The 15,520-nt window shown below is 40.3% G+C and overlaps 1 protein-coding gene across 1 annotated transcript in view; it reads right to left on the minus strand.

Annotated features, from left to right (window-relative positions):
* PDE7A (phosphodiesterase 7A) overlaps nt 1–13,114 on the minus strand; it is a 113,889-nt gene extending 100,775 nt beyond the window's left edge. The window contains exon 1 of the mRNA XM_060287605.2: nt 12,959–13,114. Coding sequence (XP_060143588.1) covers nt 12,959–13,096 — 138 coding nt within the window. The 5' untranslated portion in view covers nt 13,097–13,114. The remainder of the gene's footprint in view (nt 1–12,958) is intronic.
* Nucleotides 13,115–15,520: the final 2,406 nt, after the last annotated feature.

A 15,520-nucleotide genomic window follows, 5' to 3' on the forward strand; every position in this document is an offset into this window, starting at 1 on the left:
AATCTAGAGAGTGTGGTACTGATGAAAGAACAGACAAATGGATCAATGGAACAGAATGGAGAGCCCAGAAATAGAGCCACAGAAGTACAGTTAATTGATCTTTGACAACAGAACAAAGATAGTCTGGAGCAAAGATAGTCTCTTTAACAAATGGTGCTGGAACAACAGGACATCCTCATGCGAAAATGAATCTAGATACAGACTTTACACTCTTCACAAAAATTAACCCAAAACGTAGATAACTAATAAGAACCTACTGTATAGCTCAGGGAACTCTATTTGATGCTCTGTGGTGACCTAAATGGGAAGGAAACTCAAAAAAGAGGAGATATGTGTACACGTATAGCTGATTCACTTTGGTGTACAGGTGAAACTAACACAACACTGAAAAACAACTATACTCCAATAAATTTTTAAAAATTAACCCAAAACGAATCATAGACCTGAATATAAAATACGAAACTATAGAACTCTTAGAAGAAAACACAGGAAAAAATCTAGATGACCTTGGGTATGGTGATGACTTTTTAGATACAGCACCAAAGACACAGTCCACCAAAAAAAAAAAAAAATTGAAACTGATAAGCTGAAACTTCTGCTCTACAAAAGACAATGTCAAGAGAATGAGAAGACAAGACATGCACTGGGAGAAAATATTTGCAAAGGAGACATCTAATAAAGGCCTATTATCCAAAATATATAAAGAACTCTTAAAATTCAACAATAAGAAAACAACTCAATTAAAAATGGGCCAAAGACCTTTAAGAGACACTTCACTGAAGAAGGTATACAGATAGCAAAAAGCATGTGAAAAGATGTCATCAGGGAAATGCAAATTAAAACAATGAGCTATCACTACACACTTATTAGAATGGCTAAAATCCAGACCACTGAGAATACTAAATGTTGGTGATGATGTGGAACAACAGGAATTTTCATTCACTGCTGGTGGGAACGCAAAGAGGTACAGCCACTTTGAAGATAGTTTGGTGTTTTCTTACAAAACTAAATATACTTTTACCCATATGATCCTACAATCACACTCCTTTGGTATTTACCCAAAGGAGTTGAAAACTTATGTCCACACAAAAATCCAGCAGATGTTTGTAGCAGCATTATTCACGGTGCCAAAACCTGGAAGCCAGTTAAGATGTCCTTCAGTAGATGAATGGATAAATAAACTGTGATACATCCAGACAATGAAATAGTATTCAGTGCTAAAAAGAAATGAGTTACCAAGCCATGAAAAAACAAGGAGGAACCTTAAATGCACATTACGAAGTGAAAGATGCCATCCTGAAGGCAGAGGACTGTATGAATCCAATTATGTGACATTCTGGAGAAGGGAAAACTAGAGAGAGAGTAAAAACGTTCAGTGGTTGTTGGGAACTGAGGGGTAGGGATAATTAGGTGGAGCACAGAGGATTTTTAGGGTAGTGAAAATTCTCTGTATGACACTATACTGATGGATACATTTCATTATACATTTGTCCAAGCTCACAGACTGTATAACACCAAGAGTGAACCCTAATGTATATACATAGTATGGAATTTGCATGATTATATCAATTTAGGTTCATCAATTGTAACAAGTGTACCACTTTGTTGGGGGGGAAGTTGATCATGGCGGAGGCTAAGCATGTGTAGGGACAGGAGATACATGGAAAATCTCTTGACATTCCTCTTAATTTTACTGTGAAACTAAAACTGCTCTTAAAAAAAAGTTCGCTTTTCACAATAACTTCATTGTTTTTCTTAAAATATACGTGCACTATGAAGAATTCAAGCAAAAAGTAAAATGAAGTAAAAAAAAAAAATTCTACCACTCACCCTTTCATACATAGTAAACACATAAAAGGTTTAGAGAGTGAGCTCTTTGTATACCAAGAATATGCTTTTATTTGCTAAAATTCTTTTATTCCCTAACGTGGAAAAAAAAGTTTTATTCTTAAGTTAATTTTTAAAATACAGGTGAAATATGTGTTCCTTTTTAAAAGGTTATTCCTGCTGAGTTATACATAAATCACGTTTTAACAAATATCTTCCTAACAGGCCCAATACACTTTCAGTAATGGTTTTGCTTTATCTGACTATATTTTAAGCAGAAGTAACTCAGACATTTTAAAAATTGAGTGTGTTTGTCCTTTAACTTGTTCAAATAATCACTGGTCTATCAGCAAATGCTACTCAAAGGAATAATGTTCAGTAAAGAAAGACTGCTACTTATGGAAATCCTATAAATCAATCCTTTTATAAGGAAGTAGGGGTATAGTGAGAAAAGCAACAGATTAAAAGTTGGAAGAACTAAGTTTACAGCTTTAATTTTTCCACTTTCTAATTGTGTGATCTTGGAGAAATTCTGACCTTTCTGAGTCTCGACAACCAAATCTTCAAACTGTTGAAGATAAATTACTTATAAGGTCTCTTTCAAGCATTAATATTCTGATTCCATTCCTAAAGAAGGCCTAAAATGATTAAGTATGGAGATCCAGGATTATGAGCAAACAAAATCAGGAAAAAAAAAAAGCACCTGATGCGTAAGGTATTATTTCTGTATGCCTATGGAGAACAGTAAAATACAGCAACAAGGTAATAAGGTGAAATACAGTAAACAGTGGTCTACAAACTGGGTCATGCATACATACCCTGAGGAGCACCTGGGCATGGAAAGTTTCAAGGGAATTGATTTCTAGGTCTTCAACTTCCATATGTACAATTTTCTAGAACTATTCTACTGACACGTCAGTTTTCATTTACCTCCTCTCCCCTTTCACCTCTCCTCTTCTGCCCTACATAAATCTCTACAAGTCCTGAAACTTACTGTGGAGCTGGGGCCTAACAACAGCTGAGGAGCCAAAAGGAGAGTTTCAAATATTAATGCTGAAAAAGGTAATTGCTCTCCAGACTGGGTATCAATTTTTTTTCAAATCAAATGGTCACCAGCTCCTATTTCCATGAAAATGGAAGGAGAACCAAATCCATTTGCTACTCGAGAAAGCCTTAAAAGTATTTTTGATTGTGGATCACTTTGCTGTCAACTCAAAAGAATGGGTGATACTGCTAAAATAAAGCACTTTTTATTACCATCTACTAAATTTGTGGACAAGATTTCTCAATACTTTAAAGTAAAAAAGGAAGAGAATCGGTGCAGAACCTCTTTTCTAATAATACTTATAAATGGATAAAATAGATTTCTAAATGATTTAAAATAAACAAAATGCATTTCCAATGAAATTTTTACTATTTAATACTTATTAAATTTAATAACTCACATGTTGTTTTGATTGTCTACTGGTTATCATTGTATTGGTAACTCAATCCAAAATATATCTGACACAGCCTTACAGACACAGGAAATTTCAAATGTTTTAAATTATAACTGTTTTTGCATAGAACTCAGAAGAACTGGGTGACGCTGCTTAAGTACTTTCTATTTCCATCTACTAAATTAATGAATGAATTTACTTTTGTTGTAGAAAAGTATGACACTGTGATTGATAAAACGCTTTCAAATATAAAAGAATACATTAGGATAAGAATATGTAGAGACTGTCAAACAGAAATGAGTTCAAAAAGAAAAATAAGGAATGTAAAGATTCTGTTAAAATTAAGAGCTTGCTCACATTTTATTAAAACAGATGATGGGCATATCAAATTTTAAAAATTCCCCTGGATGTATTTAAAACTGTGATTTAAATAATACACCAAAATCTACATCATTTACAAATACACTTGGAAGAAAAATTCTAGATATGTAAGAAGGTATCCAGTTTTTTGTGGGTTTTCTCCCCTAGTTTTTCAAAGGGATATGTGAGCAAAAAATGTTTGAAAACCCTTGTAGTAGAAGTCAAAATATGTCATTAGTCTTAACCTTCGTCCTAAGATACTGCCTACTGGACATCCCAACTGGAGGGCTCCCAGACACTTGAACTCAACATATTTAAAAAGTAAACTTATAATGTACTCCACCACCCTCCCCCAATCCTCCACACACATACACAAAAGAGGAAAAGAAAAAAAAATAAAACCTGCCTCTTCTTCCTTTTGTATTTTTATTACTAGCTTCATGATCTACCTGGTCTCCTAAATTTAAAAGGTGAAGTTTTCTGTTTGTTTGTTTTTAACCTCTCAAATCAAATCAGTTCCGAGGACCTAACTCCTGACCTCCTATCTCTATTCCTTCCACCACTGCCACTGTTCAAGATCTCTTCACGCGCTATCATCAAACAGCTCTCCTTTAAAACAATAACTATACTTAAATTTACTTCCCAACATCTCCCATGGAGAGTGAAGCTACTTTATCATTATCAGAGCTATACAAAAATACCTGTCATGTATACAGCTGAGTTACGCCAAGAATTATAGAATCATGAGGTCAGACAGAACCAGAAAAGTCAAACCCCTTCACAAGAACCTCATCCAAGTATCTTTCGGGAATTTTTAATCTCATGAGGCAGTGTACTTCCTCTCTGGACATCTCTGTCAGAGATCTGGGCCCAAATACAACTTGTTTGACTTTTTCTAGGATTATTGTAGTTAAAACGGAGATTCATGTTAAAAGAAGAACACGTAAAATTACACAAAATTCTAAACAAAAAGTTAAAAATTGCTTATAATTTCAGCATCCACAGATGGCTTCTGTTAGCATTTTGGGATATATATTGGCTTTTTTTCCTTCTGCAATCATGCACAGTATGTGAATATCTATATATTTTGTGATTTATTTTTAAACAAAATCGGGATAAATCTGTAAATACCCTGAGGATTTTTTTTGTTTGTTTGCTAGCTTAATGTTGTAAGCAATTCTTCATGCAATTAAATATTCTTCAAATTCTTCCAAGTATTTTAGTGGGCACACAATACAGAAATAGTAGAAAATACTAAAATTTATTTAGCCATTTGTGAAGTATTTACACTATACATACTTTAAATTCTTCAATGCATTTTAGTGGTCACACAATATAAAAATAAATACCATATACTCACAATAAGAAATACTATAGTAAACCATTTATAAATTATTTGTTTTCAATTTTTCAGTGATAAATACATGATGAATATCCTTGAAGATCATTAATCTTCATCTACATTTCTAGTTATCTGCTCAGGACAGATACCCAAAAGTAAATTATCAGGCAAAAGTATTAATTATTTTATTCAATTGACAAATTACTTTTCAGAAAACGTAAAACAATTAGACTCCTACCAGCATTACGTGAGTATAATCTTCAAGCTATACACTTATTTTTTTTAAATTTGCCAATCTGAAAGCAAAAATCAGTATCATTCTTTTAACCTGCATTTCTTTTATTACTAGTGTGCTTAAACACAAGATCTCCCTTTCTATTTCTATTGTTTCTACCTATTGGTACTTATCTACCCTCTGAGGTAACATCCTTTTTCCACGCAGTAAGAGGAAGTAGAAGAGAATGCATGGGCTTTAGGGTCAGAATGACCCAGAGTTTAATCCATTTCCAGTACCTAGTTGTGTGGCCTTGGACAAGTGACAACTTTAAGCTTGGATCTCTTCCTGTGTATTAGCAACTGACCTCACAAAGTAGGAAAAGGGTATAGCAGTCAAGAACATACAACCAATCAAAACCTAAATTAATCCTCTTCTCCTCCCTCTCATTCACACAGCAATCCTTCAAATACTGGAAGACAGCAATGCTCTACCATCTCTCACCAAGCATTCCCCACCTCCATTCCCACCCCCGCTGGCCCAAAACCTGAGTCTTTTTTCTCCAGACTAAATGTCTCCAATTTCTTCAGTCACCTGTCAAACGATACAGTTTTCAAATCACCTCATGACCCTGGTCACTATCTTCAGAGTCTGAGTTAGCTTAATCATCTCCTCCTAGAACATGGCATCTAGAATAAAATATTCCAGATATGGTTTGAAAAGACCAGAGCGAAGGTTATCATTTCAAATAATCGTCTCAAATCATCAAATTTGTTTTCTTTATCAAGATCCATGAACCAACAAAATCTATAAGCCGTAAACCTAAAAGTCTAACTATATTCTACTCACCTTCTCCAATGAGGGAGACCAGTTTGAAAGTAAGAGTGTGGAACATGACAGGCTCTTCTCCAAGACCTTGCCTGATGCCTCAGACAAGCGATTTAACTTGCCTGTAAGCTCAGTTTACTTACTTCTTGGTAAAAGTGGGATTTAATGTCTCCAAGCTCAGTTTACTCACTCCTTGGTGAAAATGAGAGTACTGCCAATTATCTCATAAAGCAATCTTTTGTAAAGATTAAAAACATCAATTACAGTATCTGGCATGTAGAAGGTCCTCAATAAATGGAAACCAATAATTATAATTATTATTGAAGCAAGACTACTGCATCTTTATGAAGCACTGTTTACCAAGTACTTTACATGGTCCTGAGCTAGAGTTTGGTCTACTCAAAACTTCGAGAAACAGAGTAGGTTTTGCCGAAATTTAGTTATCTGATTAATAATTTTTCTTCCCCAAATTATGCCCTGCCTTTGCCCTCTCCTCCCTCTAGCCATCATCTTCAGAAAACGAAGAGCCATCCCTACCAGCAGGTGGAGGCATGGAGCAATAATCCAAAATTCCTACTCAAAATTATAAGCAAGAGATTCTCTGATGACAGCCACAGGATCAGCGGCATAGATCCCTTCAGAAGGCTTCCTGCCAGCAGCCAAAATGAAGCCCCACAAGCTTAGAAGGCTCATCTACAAATATAGCTTTTATTCCTTTCCCCACATACTGACCGCATGAACACTTACACCTGAATGCAACCATGCAAAAAGTATCATTTACTTGTGAATAACCTTTTGAAAGGCATATTTGGCAACAATGTAAAAATTAACGGTCTACCTTATTTTCAGGCAAGAACAGGCCATTTAAATATGGAAGAGAATATACACTTAATTTTCTCTCAATTCAAAATAATCATAAGATATGAGCAATCTGTAGCCAGAAAAAAATATTTTGAGTTGTTTTTAAATTAGAAGATTAAAGATTAATTGTTGAAGTTTTCTGGAGTGGCCAAAGGGAATGTAAGAATGTCCAAAAAACTTCCACTAAAGATATTGAGTCAAGAGACTTCTAACAAAATTAGAAAGATTTTATAGCCACACAACAAATGTGATACACACAGTCTTTAGTACAGAAAAAGAAAAAAATTAAATTCATTAAGAAGATCTGCATGCAATGAGGGTTCTTTATCATCTAAATTTCCTAGGTGTTTTTATGACTATTAATGATCCCAGACAAAAACTGAGTTAAGCTAAACTCTGTCGTTTCTCTTTCTTCAGCTCTCTTCTTCCAAGCCTGTCTCTATAACCATCCCCAGAAAAGAAGTCAATTCTTTAAAACTGCTGTAATCCTTTCTGAAAAAAGAAAAAAGGAATAAAGAGAGGAAGGGAGGGAAGGAGGGAAGGGGAAAGGAAGAGTTGAAATTTACACTGAAGTGTTAGCAGAAGTCTTATCAAACTGCCTCGAACAGAATGGACAGTACATCCCTCTCCCTTTCCACCCAAAGTGGGCGCCCTAATCTTCCTAACTCCTGCAAAGAGCTTAATATTTTAACTCTCACAGGACATTTGTGTTTAAAAAAATTTTTTTGAGTAGACAGTATGTACAACTGACAGAACTCTAGGCATTGCAACAAAGCACCAAAATCTGGACATAGGTCTAAAACCTCTCAATTCACATCCCACAGACTACACGTATTCCTGATGACAACTTATAAACCAGTAATTTGAACACCCTACTCCACAATCAAATCTGCAGTCCAAATACACTATAAATTTACATTAATATTATGTTTGAGCATGGTTTTTGAAATATAGTATAAATACATATTTGTTCTGAAGTATAAGCCAAAATACGGTAGTACTGAATTTAAATCAAAATACGAAGTATTTCTGAAAATAGAAAAATGAAACCAAGGTCCCAACCAAAGGAGTGTCTTGGGAGTGGGCAGGGAGGAAGGTGTCAGGAACAGAATCACTCCCCTGTTCACCACTGTTCACACAACCCCTGTACTGGCTTCTGAACGCAGGCTTGTGAAAAGGCAACAACTATGCTAACAATATTTGAAATGATGCAATTTACAAACTGATATTAGATATATAAGAGCCTCCATAAATAAGCACAGGATATGCAAATGAAATGTCACAAAAGAGGTAATGCAAATGTACAAAAAACAGTCGAGAAACTGTACACCCTTCCTGCAAGTGAAAACAAACTCGGTGTACCACAGCACATCTACTGAAGCAGTAAAACGTTTATATAAATGTTTATAAAATACTTATAAAATGGTTATTTAACATATAAGTATTACAATTTAATACTATGTGATTGGAGATGAAAGAGATATGCTCATTCATCTTTGCACTGTAAAAGAAAAGAGAATTCTAGAAAGCCAGAAAGTATTCCTTCCTACCTGTCGACCCAATCTAGTGCTTCCACTCTAAGGACTTTATCAAATTTGCATGAAGGTATTAAATGAAGTTTTGCAGCCAACAGCAACAACCTGAAAGTAGCTCTCATGTTCCGCATCCGGAGAACGTGCTACGGACAGATCAACATGACATCACTACTAACCATCATTAAGCACACTACACACCTGCTCTGCCAATACAGTAGCCACTAGCCATATGGAGCTATTTAAACAAAACTGTATTTAAAATTCAATCCCTCAGTCAAAACTAGTCATATTTCAAGGGCTCACCTAGCTATATGGCTAGTGACTATTATCTTAGGTACTGCAGAGAACATTTCCATCATCGCAAAAACTTCTTTTGATGGTGCTTTTTGATCTACATAGCTACCTGCGCCTCCCCTCTCCTCCTCCCCTACATGCACCCATTTACTGAGAAACATCTTCTTAACCTTCAGGCCTTAGCCTAAGGCTCAACTACCACGTGAGGCTTCCCCTGATTTACCCAGGAAATTTAGGTATACCTTCTTGTAGTCTCATTAGAGCTTGATAACCCCAGTACAAAAATTATGTCATATATAAGCATACCATTTTCCCCACCACAATCCTGTAAAAGCTTTTTCAAGGAGAAACCAACCAACTTTTATCCAAGGGGCTCTGAACTGTTCTGGCACATACAGGACCTCGATAATTTGTTATATTCTTAGAACGTTACCAAAGACACCAGAGATGTGGACTGTGAATACAGGTGAAAAATGTTTATGAATAAGGAAGGCAATGCTTCAAAGAAAAACTTGGTTAGGTTGGCAGGCTCACAAGTGATTTTTTTTTTAAACTACTAATTCTTTACATTTTCTCAGCACCTAACACAAGGAGCCTTGTTCACAGAGGTGTTCAGTAAATATTTGTGGAATAGCTTCTGGATTAAAAAAAAAAAAGACACCAAGAATGAACCCTGTGGTAAACTATGGACTCTGGGTGATACTGATGTGTTAGGGAGGTTCATGTACTGCTCATGTAGGAGATACTGATGATGGGGAAGCTACGCATGTTCCAGGTGAGAGAAATCTCTGCGTGTTCCACTCAATAGTGCTGTGAATCTACAACTGCTCTAAAAAATCAAATCTATTTAAAAAAAAAGATACAGATGCTAAATCAGAAATCAAATTTAGATTATTATGGTATTAAAAGCATATGTTTACATGTTAGATCCCCAAATTTTGTTCAATAATAATACGTATCATAGATTTATGTTAAATTTTAAAAATTAAACCTCAGCTTTCTAACCCAAATAAGATTTGTTTCCAGTGTATAGAAAATCTGACTGAAATCATCCCAGGTGCGGTGTTTTGGCATGCTATCAATACACTAGCTCAACTTCCATGCTTAATAAGCACCTACCTATGCAAAGCACTGTGGCCACAGTGGTGAACAAGATAATTTCTGCTCTCACAATATTTTTTTCCAAATAAGAAACGTATTTTGCAAGATAAATGTTTTTATACTCAACTATCAACAACAGATATCCCCAAAATGGTGAAAACAATCAACAACCATCTTCTATTATCCTTATTTTTCAAATAATTAAAAAAATTGTATTAACCATTTGAGAAAGTAGTACATGACCTGATTTAAAACAAAAAGTTAATGCTTCATTTACTTGGCATCCTTGGGAGACTTGGTGCTCCACATAAATGAATCTTCCAGATAACTCGGGCTTGTCCATTTAAACATCAACACTTAAAATGTTCGGCATGGAGGTTTTTTTTTTTAAAAACAGCACAAATCTTCCAACTTTTAAAAACAGACTCCATTAAATGTTATTTTGACTAATGTCAAAAACATAACTCAAGATGCCAAACTTTATGTCCTTTTTAAAAGTTTTTGGCTTTGAAGAGCGTTTCTTCTGACCCCGAGCTTTGCGTGCGTCAGCTGTCAACTTTTGCTGCTATCAGTATGAACCTGACTCTAGCAGCCTCCCATCCCCCTTCAAATCTGCTGCTACTTGGAAAACAAGTTCGTCAGAATTTTGCCTAAAACACACTGGCTTTGAGAGGATCTCCAAATCTACTTTGGTCGCTCAGAGTGTTCGCTTACTTCCTGAATCTGTTAAAGTCTGGAGAGCCAAGTTTTGGATAAAAGAGTTACCGCTTTACCTGGATGAAAGTCCTTTCGTTGATGTCCTATTTTCAACTGATGCTCAGTCAGAGATAAAACTTAAAACTTCATTAGCCATTCACTCATTCAACCAATATTACTAAGTCCCTACTAAGAACTGGGCTCCCATATTACAATGAAAATGGAAAAGACTGCTAGTTGAGAACATATTTTAAAATACAAGTACTCTAATATAAATAACTGTTCTACTAGTGCCTAAGGAAAAAAAAAAAGAAAAAGAAAAACAGATTTCTTAAAGTCTTTTAAATGAAACTACAAAACCACCCAAACTTTTTATAATTCCTTTAACTTAAGACTTAGAAACTGAAGATTCAAGGGTAAAGAAAGCTTTTGATTTAACCAAATATTTACTTTATACAGCTCTGAATAAGATTCCAAGATTTTCTATCTCTTTTTCAGTCTATTACAAATTCCCATCTGGCCCTAAAGAAATCACTATGACATATGTTTTAGTATTAAATGATAATCAAAGTCTTGATAATGATAAATATACCCATTCAGCATCATGGTAAGTTTACTGTCATTTTAATACTGTGCACCGCTAATTTGAAAAAAGTGTTAGTTCAGGAAAACTTCTGTCCAAGTTTTCAGAAGTTCCTATACACTTCACTTTGGGGTACAAAAAATTTCTTTTAAGTTTTAATAGTAAGTATGGTGTGGCTATACAATATTTGCTTTATCTGCCAATCATATTTTTAAAATTCCATTACCCATTTAAATCTAAGGCTAGGAAATGAGTCAAGAAGGAATGGAGCTTAAAGTTGGTCTCTGTGGATTAATTAAGACATCAGGTAAACTCCCTGGCATCAGCCTTACTTGTTTTAACTCCCTTGGAATCTCCCATCTCATTCATTTTCTCCTTGGGGAGCACAAGTAACTTTATTCACATTTTATAATTTTACAAATGAGTACTGATTGCCTTGATTATTTAGACTGAACCGGAAATGGGTATTAGTCATGTGCTGCTGATATAAGAAATGAAAAAGTTACTACCATTAAAAACCTTTTTAATGCATTAGTATCTCTTCAGTATTAAATGTGGAACCTGAAAATGCTTTAAGCAGTACTGTAAAGGCAGATCACGGACCTAACTTTAAAAGTAATTATGTAGCATTATTTTTAGATGTCACTTAATATTATAGTAATCTTTACAAGTTGACTCTGACCTCATTAGCGTACCACCTTGTCCTGCTAAAGAAGTCTGATTTTAAATAAAAACAATTCACAGAGAAACCCAAATATAGGCTACTGCTCTCTCTCTACAAACAATTTAGGCAAAGAAGCAAATGGCAAATATTTACTGGACACACCTACTGTAAGTAAATCTCTATCGGGTGCTATCCACATTACCAGTAAAACCCAAAAGAAATACAGACCGGGCTCAAGATATTTACAATATAATAGGAGAAAAACATATACCCCCATAAAAGACGCTAATATTAATCAACAGGAAAAATAAATATACGTAATTTAAAAAGTGATCGTGAACATGTGACGTTCTGGCAGCAGAAATGGAAGGCACTCACTCAGTTCAAATGTAAACAAAACAAAATTTTTTTAACCTCCCTATTTTAAATCCGGCAATCAAAATCAGCCAGAAGTAGAAGCTGGGCCAACAGCATCACCACAGAAAAAAACAAAACACGAAATTCTCAGGAGCAACCGGTATTGGCCCATTCAAAACAAAGTCTTCCTGGGAGTGCTCCAACAGTAGTTTTTCTCTTAAAACCTCCTTATCAAATTAAAAACAAAACTGGTTCCTAGCTATCAACTTTACGAAAACCGAAGCTTCGAGGAAGCACTCTGGAGACTGATACCACTTAGGGTCCATTCACATCATCGAAGGAGTCGGGGAGAAGAGCAACCGGGAATCGGCCTATTGTTCGGAGGGCCGCAGGACCGTCCGAGCACCGCAGGGCGCGCGGGAGCTGCGGGAGGCGAGGCGCGCACCCAGCACAGGTGTGTGGGCGTGAGGGTGGCCAGGTGTGCCCAGGGCCACCGCCGACGAAGAGAGTCCCAACTTCCAGACCGAGACGTCGAGAAAGGGAGGAAAACGAAGTCATTCCTGAGTCTTAAGCCGCTGAGCACGGAGGGGGGCGGGCCTGGGAAGGGTCTGCAGGGCTCCCAGAGCCCACCCGGGTCCAGGCTTGAGCAGGCCGGGGGGCTGAAGCCCCGAGGGTCAAGGAAAAGGCTCCCGAATCGAGGGGCCAGACTAGGAATCCCCGAACAATGGGCAGTAGTGGATCTGGGGTGAACGGCGAGGACTGGGGAGTAGGGGTCGCGGAGGTGAAGCCAGGTGGGAGGGGGGTAACAACAGAGAAGCCCCCAGGCGTGGGCCCCCAGTGGCGGCGGCGGCGCTTACCTGTGATAGCTGCCGGGGATTGGGGCAGCCGAAGAGCGCGGAGCTGGAGCTGAAGCTGATGGCCCCTCGGCGGCTGAGGACGTGCTGGGGGACCGGCCTGTCCAGGGGCAGCACCGGCAGCTGGTAACATACTTCCATTGAATACGCCCGCCCTGCCCCCGCGCGGCGCCCGCCCTGCCGCGGCCGCCGGCCCCTGCGCTGGGAAGGGGCCGCGGCTCGGGGGCGCCGGGCCGAGGCGGGGGCAGGGCGGGCGGGCGTCGACCCCTGGCGGGGAAGCCGCGCTCACGCCTCCCCCACCCCAACACTCCACCCGGGTTGCCGGCGGTAAGGCGCTGCGGCGGCCGCAGCGACGGTTACGAAGAGCAGCGCGCTCCCGGCTCCGGGGTGCAAGCGGGGGCAGCACGAGCCAAGTCGGCGGGGGAACCCCGGCGCCGCCAGGCTCTTCGGCCGAGAGGAGAGGGTCCGGGGCCAGCGGCGCAGGAGCGGAGCAAGGACAGAGCAAAGCGGTGCAAGAAAAGACTGCTGGAGCCAGCGGCGAGACTCAGGGCGCGCGGGGCTCGGGTGCAGCCACCAGCTCCGGCCGCCGCCGCCGCGGTCCTGCCCCTCCCCTCCCCTCCCCCGGAGCCTGACTTCACTCCGCCGCCAGCGCGAGCCCGGCGTAATTCACACTTTGCAGCCGCGGACCCTGGGCCAACCACCGCCGCCGCCACCGTGACGTCACGACGCTGCGCCGCAGGCCCCGCGCCGCCGCAGCGTCCAGGGAGACCGGCTAGCAGCGGAGGGGTTGAGCCGCCCTCCTCCTGTGCCGCACCTTGGAGCTCAGTCACAGTCCTCTCCCGCTTCACGCTGCCCTCCTCCCCCACCAATCCTCGTCTTGCAGGCCCCCCAGCCAAGGCGCGTGCGCACGAGGCCCCACCGTCTGGGGACATTCCCCTTATCGCTAAACTCTGGCGTTCGGGCGCGCTGAGGGTGTGGGGTGGGCTCAGCCTACACTAGAGGCGCGGTTCCGGCTTTTCGGCTCCAAAAACCCAAAGCACGCGGCCCACTCGCTGCGCTCAGCCGCGACCGCGGGGTCACCGCCGTGTTTCCCTCCTCGAATTCCCATTCTTGGGCTTCGCTCGGGACCGCTGCGGCAGTGACGTCAGCGGGCCGCGCGGACACCGTCCTCCCCGCTACGTCACTGCCAGTCCCCCGGCGGGGTCGGGCTGGGCGCTCCCCTGGCAGGTGCGGCCCCGGGGCCGTCCCAGGCGGAGGGGCCAAGAGCGGAGCCGAGAGCGCGGGCGTGGGGAGGGGGCGAGGGGTGGGGGAGGGAACACCGAGACTGAGAAAGAAGAAGTGAGAGTATGCACTGGAAAATATGAGAAGGGGAGGATGAAAATGAGAAGCCAGAGCGGGAAAGGAGACTGCATGCCCTTTTACCAAAAGTGTTTTCGTTTCTTGGCTTTGATTTGTAGAAGGCAGGAGAAAATAACTCTTGACATGGTTTGTAAACTGCAGGTTCATTTTGTTACATTTCCTCCCAAACCATCAAAGCTTTTCAGCTGCAACCCTTTGTTTCAAGTACATTCCAGCCTCTGGGACATCAGCCTGAACAAGCTTTCCCCTGCTGGCAAAACTGATTTGGCTCTGCTTTCAGGTCACCCAAGCTTCCACTTCTGTGCTATGACCAGCCACTGGCAAGGTGGCAGGTCTCTGAAAGTACTGCATAGCCAGTACCGATGAGATCAGGTAACATGTGCTGTTGATCCCATAAATCAACAGACGTCTACAAGACCTTTTATCGTCTTTCCATGACATCTGTTTCTTTTATATCACTTAAAACTTTCTACCTTCTCGTGGGCATTTTTCTACTTGTCTGCTTTCTACTATTAAAAGGATATCACTTCCAATGTGGTTTCATGGATTTTTGTCTTCACTAGATGGTAAGCTTCCCTTCAGCGCAACTGTTACCAACCGGGGTTCTTGTACTCATTACTAAGAGGCCAGACGGGAAGCTCAAGCAAGGCTTTATTGGGCCTCTTGCTACTGCAGGAGGGAGTGAAAACAAATAACAGGTTCCCTTGCTAACTGGGCGGGCGGGGGGAGGGGGGAGGTCCTGAGCTGGTCCCTTAGATGGGGTGAGGGAGGGGAGGATCCTGGGGTCGTGCTGGGGGGGTGGCTTAGGTAGTCTACCCACCCCTTTGATGGTGTTGTGTGGAGGGATCCTGCACAGTACCATGCTTTTGCTCCGGACACCTCAGAAGTGTCAGGTGGGTTTTTGGTCTTTTTGTATCTTGTTGTTCATAATTTGCCCCAGCTGTGTATGCATGCATTTATTTTTAGTCCCTTATTGTTTCTTTGTATTCTCTTGCTTGAGGAGCTGTTGGTCCAGGTGTAAATACTGCAGCAGAGGGTCTCAGGTCCCAGCCTGTCTCCCAACAGCTGACCCAAGTCATCTCTGAAACCCTAATTACTCCCACGACGTCTAGCAGATTTGAGCATCCTCTGTATACTTGTGATTAAGCTGAGTTCTCCCTCGTATTTACATCTGACAAAAACCCCATGAGGTAATAGTTTCTAAAT

The sequence above is a fragment of the Globicephala melas genome, chromosome 17, assembly GCF_963455315.2.
Source record: "Globicephala melas chromosome 17, mGloMel1.2, whole genome shotgun sequence".
NCBI lineage: Eukaryota > Metazoa > Chordata > Mammalia > Artiodactyla > Delphinidae > Globicephala > Globicephala melas.